This window comes from Nicotiana tomentosiformis, chromosome 6, assembly GCF_000390325.3.
Source record: "Nicotiana tomentosiformis chromosome 6, ASM39032v3, whole genome shotgun sequence".
Taxonomy (NCBI): domain Eukaryota; kingdom Viridiplantae; phylum Streptophyta; class Magnoliopsida; order Solanales; family Solanaceae; genus Nicotiana; species Nicotiana tomentosiformis.
In genome coordinates, this window is record NC_090817.1 from 20,704,903 (window position 1) to 20,710,695 (window position 5,793).

Consider the following 5,793-nt stretch of genomic DNA (forward strand, 5'->3'; position numbering starts at 1 on the left):
CACTAAATTCTACTGGAATACAGATATTTGGTAAACTTAATGGATTTTATCGAATTTTATACACCTCACTCTCCGTCTTGGTTCTAAAACAACTATTTCCACCCATACTCATCCCGATAGAACTTCACATGTCTAAAATATAAAATTACTACTAATTTAACACATTCACACCTAAGCCAAATTTATGGGGTGTTACATTATCCCCCCTTGGGATCATTCGTCCTCGAATTATTGTCGTGCATGTAACTACGACTAACTATGGACCTTAAACGGGTCTGATGAAAACATGCGAATACTGAACTATCATGAACACATGTATACTAAACTGAACAAATACGTGATTATTGGACTGATGAGATATTGAACTGAATGACTACTGAATTGACTGAATATTGAGCTGACTAAATACTGAAAGACATGGAGATTATAATATAAGGTCTAAATGGAAAGGTTAATTACCTTCTAGATTTTCTGTTTGCTCTTCAAAGAGATGTGGATATCTGGACTTCATGTCCTCTTCGGCTTCTCACATAGCCTCTTCAACCTTTTGATTCCTCCAAAGCACTTTTACTGAAGCAATTTCCTTAGTTCTGAGCTTGCGGACTTGACAATAAAGAATAGCCACTGGAATTTCTTCGTAAGTCGGGCTATCTTTAACCCATATAATCTCCGTAGGAACCACAAGAGACAGGTCTCCTATGAATTTCTTCAACATAGACACATGAAACACAAGGTGTACAATAACTAATTCTTGTGGCAATTCTAACTCATAAGCCACTTGCCCGATCCTTCGCAGGATTCTATATGGCCCAATATAGCGGGGAATAAGCTTCCACTTCTTCCCAAATCACATAATGCCTTTCATTGGTGAAACTTTCAGAAACACCCAATCATCAACTTGGAACTCTAAGTCTCTACGTCATACGCCAGAATAGGACTTTTGGGGACTCTGAGCCTTCTTCAAATGCTCTTGAATCAAGTTGACTTTCACCACAACCTGATAGACCAAATCAGGTCCTATCAACTCCGCTTTGCCAACTTGGAACCAACCAATTGGTGATCTACACCTCCGCCCATACAGAGCTTCGTACGGTGCCATCTTGATACCAAAGTGGTAGCTTTTATTATAAGAAAAATCAATAAGGGGTAGATGATCATCCCAATTACCTTTAAAATAGATAACACACGCCTTCAACATATCCTCAAGAGTCTGAATAGTGCGCTCTGCTTGGCCATCTGTCTGCGGATGAAAAGCTATGCTGAGGTTCACTCTTGTCCCTAATCCTTTCTGAAAGGATTTCCAAAAGTTTGTTGTGAACATAGCACCACGATCTGAGATGATGGACAAAGGAGTCCCATTCAATCGAACAATTTCCTAGATATACAACTTGGCATAATCCTCTACTGAATCTGTAGTCTTCACTGGCAAGAAATGAGCTGACTTGGTAAGTCGTTCTATAATCACCCAAATCGAATCATGCTTCCGAAAAGAGAGAGATAGACATGTTATGAAGTCCATGTTTATCATCTCCCATTTCCAAATGGGAATTTCTATACTTTGAGCCAAACCACCAAGCCTCTAGTATTCGACTTTCACCTGCTGACAATTTGGACAGTTAGCCACAAAATCTGCTACGTTCTTTTTCATATCATTCCACCAATAAATCTCCTTAAGATCATGATACATATTTGTGGAACCTGGGTAAATAGAGTACCTGGCATTGTGGGCTTCTAACATAATCCACTCTCCGAGCCCATCTACCTCTAGAACGCATAGTCTGCCTTTGTACCTCAAAGTATCATCACCTCCCCCTTGTTCAAAAGTCGTACTCTTATGTTTGTGAATCCTCTCCTTCAGATGCAATAAGTAGGGATCACTGAAGTGCTTCTCCTTCACTTCGGCTACTAAGGAGGATTTAGCCCTATTCTGAAGAACAACGCCACCATCTTTAGAGTCCTAAAGTCGAACTCCTAGAATTGCAAAGCGATGGACTTCCTCCGTCATAGTTCGCTTGTCTGCTTCAACATGAGCTAAGATTCTCATAGATCACCGACTGAGAGCATCGGCTTAAATATTTTCTTTCCCCGAATGATAGAGGATATCAACATCATAATCCTTGAGCAATTTGATCCACCTTCTCCGATGTAGATTCAATTCTCTTTGCTTGAAGAAGTACTGGAGACTCTTGTGATCTGTGAAAATGTCAACATACACCCCATGCAAATATTGGCGCTAGATCTTTAGCGCAAATACCATGGCTGCTAACTTAAGATCAAGCCTTGAGTTGTCTCGATGCGTAGACTTTACCATGTTGCATTAATACACACCCAAGACCAACCCCTGAAGCATCACAATAAACTACGAACCCTTTGGTTCCTTCCGGTAGTGTCAAAACTGGAGCTGAAGTCAACCTCTTCTTTAACTCCTCAAACTTTTCTCGCAAGCATCTGACCACTAAAATTTGACTTTCTTCTGGGTCAATCTAGTCAAAAGGGGACGAGATAGAGGAAAATCCCTCTACGAAACGCTTGTAATAGCCTGCTAGACCGAAGAAAATTCTTATATCGGATACTGAGGTGGGTCTAGGACAATTATTCACTGCCTCTATTTTCTGAAAGTCCACCTTCATGCCTTCCCCCTGAGATGACATGGCCTAAAAACGCTACTGATTTCAACCAAAATTCACACTTAGAAAATTTTGCATATAGCTTGTGATCCTGCAATGTCTGGATGTTCTGCATGGCCAGTCTCGCTACTAGAATAAATCAAGATAACATCAATAAAACATAATAACAAACAAATCAAGATAAGGCTTGAAGACCCTATTCATAAGGTCCATGAAATCTCCTGGTGCATTTGTTAAACCAAATTACATTACCAAAAATTTGAAATGCCCATATCGAGTCCTGAAAGCTGTTTTTGGAATATCCACTTCCTTAACCTTCAACTGAGGGTACCCTGATCTGAGGTCAATCTTGGAATAACACTGGGCACCCTGAAGTTGATCAAATAAATTATCTATTCTGGGAAGAGGGTACTTGTTCTTGATGATAACTTTATTCAATTAACGATAGTCAATGCACATGCGCAAAGACCCATCCTTTTATCAGACAAACAAGACCGGTGCGCCCCAAGGTGAGACATTTGGCCTTATAAATCCCTTATCTAGAAGATCTTTCAACTATACATTTAGCTCTTTCAACTCTGCTGGAGCCATTCTATAAGGCGGAATAGATATCGGCTTAGTGTCGGGGAGTAGATCAATTCCAAAATCAATCTCTCGATCGGGAGAGACTCCGGGAAGATCTTCAGGAAACACTTCTGGGAACTCATTTACAACTGGTACTGACTGGAGAGTGGAAATCTGAGCATTTGCATCCCTAACGTGAACAGGTGATAGATATACCCTTTAGAAGTCATCTTTCTTGCTTTAAGGTAAGAAATAAACCTATTCATAGGTGCTACTGCATCACTCTTCCATTCTAAGACTCGTTCACTGGGAAATTCAAAACTTACTATTTTGATTCTACAACCCACTGTGGCATAACATAACTCTAACCAATCTATGCCCATGATTACATCGAAGTCTACCATCTCCAATTCCACTAAGTATGCTACAGTAAGGCGATGATACACTTTGACTGGACATCCCCTATAGATATGTCTAGCTATAACTGATTCTCCAACTGGAGTGGACACTTCAAAGGGTTTACACAACTTTTCTGGTTCTATCCAACATTTCTTAGCAATATATGGGGTTACATAAGATAGGGTGGATCCCGGATCCATAAGAGCGTAAACATCAAAAGTGAAGACTGTTAGAATACCTGTGACAATATCTCCAAGAGCCTCTGTATCTTAACGGTCTGCCAGTGCATACAAGCGGTTTCAACCACCGCCTACATTACCGAACTTTGCTGCACCACGTCCTTGTGGGGCCTGAGAGTTATGAGGGGCTATTGAATTAGTGGACTGAGCTACATTGCCACCATTATTCTGCCCTTCTGATGGATAATCCCTCAAGAAGTAGCCCTGCTGACCGCACCCAAAGCAACCATTTGTTCCCAAACGACACACCCCTAGATGTTTCTTACCACACGTGTTGCAAGTAGGGTACTCAAGGCCTCTGTAACCCACACTAGTCTGTGACTGTGAGCCTACTGCTCTACAATTTTGGTTTTTCTTGTTAAACTTGAACATCTGAACTAGTGCACTAGCTGAAGATGGAGCAGGACATGATTTTGATTTCCTGAAGAACTAGTGATTGCACCCTTCTCGAGATTCCCTATGGCTGAAATTTCCTGCAGACTTAGCTCTATTGCTGAATTCCTTGACCTTCTCTTTATGTAGATGCTCTTCTTCCTTCAACCTGTCTTCGTTCCCTTGAACAAAGGCAACCATATTAGTAATGGTCACGTCATTGTTTTGAGCAACTATATTAGTATCAGCAAATAAATCATCTGAAAGCCCTAACATAAACCGCCTAACTCTGGTCCTCATATCACATATCATCTCCGGAGCATACTTGGCCAGAGAGACGAACTTGAGATAGTACTCATTCACACTCATCTCATTCTGTTTGAGTTTCTCAAACTCTAAAACCTTCGCTTCCAAGTCCTCAATGGGTAGAAAATGCTCAAGAAACGCATCTGCAAACTCCTTCCAAGTCGCAGGAGCCGCATCCTCCCCTCGGGACTCTTCCCATGTTTCATACCAAGTGTTAGAAACATCCTTCAGCTGGTACGCATCAAGCTCTGCTACCTCAGTGTCTGTAGCATGCATTACTCTAAATATCTTCTAAACCTCATCAATGAAGTTTTGCGGATCCTCATCCTCTCTGGACCCTGTGAAAACTGGAAGTTTCATGTTGAGGACTTCCCTGGACCTGGAACTACCTGTCTCGTCAAAAACACTTGTTCCCTTACTTTGAGCCTGAGTAGCAACAATCTGGGTGAGCAACTGGATAGCTCCTTTGATATCCATATCTGAAGTACTGGGCACTGATCCCGATGCAACTACGTGGGCCGGAGTGTCCTCCTCCTGAGTAGCATTAGTCGTAGTCCCTTGGCTAGTAGCTGAGGCATTCTTGGTGTACTTTCTTTTTGCTGGCATGTTTTTGAAATACGCAATTCGCACGAGTTAGAAGGATTCCTGAAACCATATCTCTAACTGCACGATCTAGAGTATGAAAGAAATGAAACAATCCTAGATGTCTTGGTGGTCAACTGTTTACACGTGTGGCACATACACACACATAAAAGTGATCCCACTGGACACAGCTTCATAGACTCCTTAGGAATCTTGAACCTACGCTCTGATACCAAGCTTTGACACACCCCGCGCCATAGTCTGGGCATAACACGACACTCGGTGCCTAAATGCATGTGATCGAGTGAACCAACTGGATGGATGGATCAACATATGGTATAACTGTCATCTGAATATAAACATGCCACATGCTGATCTACTAAAGAGTTTGATCGAAATATCATAAATGTGGAAAGTACTGAAAATTCTACAAGTATAAACGAGTAGCCGACAAGGCTAACACATAAAAGCCTGCTAATATCTGACTGACTGGGATATAGTCTATGAAGCCTCTAATGAATACTGAAATGCTAATTGTTTACCGGGACAAGGCCCCCGATATACCTTAATAATTGAAATACTATAAAGACTAAAAAAGGGATAATTCCTCGAAAGACTAGGGCTCACCAATAGCCGATACGAGATGTCCTAGCAAGCCGAGTCGTCAACCTATAAATTATTACATGCATCGCGAGATGCAGGCC

The 5,793-nt window shown here is 41.4% G+C and overlaps 1 protein-coding gene across 1 annotated transcript; it reads right to left on the reverse strand.

Annotated features, from left to right (window-relative positions):
- Window positions 1-919: 919 nt before the first annotated feature.
- On the reverse strand, window positions 920-4,783 carry LOC138893654 (uncharacterized). The gene is made up of 7 exons (XM_070178301.1): window positions 4,272-4,783; window positions 3,910-4,166; window positions 3,561-3,828; window positions 3,189-3,381; window positions 2,880-2,996; window positions 1,598-1,927; window positions 920-1,288 (listed from the first exon to the last, which is right to left on the reverse strand). The coding sequence occupies exons 1-7, from the start codon at window positions 4,781-4,783 to the stop codon at window positions 920-922; spliced, it is 2,046 nt and encodes a 681-aa protein (XP_070034402.1).
- Window positions 4,784-5,793: the final 1,010 nt, after the last annotated feature.

Coding starts and splice junctions, on each gene's coding strand:
- LOC138893654 (XM_070178301.1), bottom strand. CDS start 4,783: ATGCATGCTACAGACACTGAGGTAGCAGAGCTTGATGCGTACCAGCTG. Junction 1,928..2,879: donor ATGGGCATTTCAAATTTTTG/GTAATGTAATTT, acceptor GTTGTTCTTCAG/AATAGGGCTAAATCCTCCTT. Junction 1,289..1,597: donor ACTGTCCAAATTGTCAGCAG/GTGAAAGTCGAA, acceptor AAATCCTTTCAG/AAAGGATTAGGGACAAGAGT.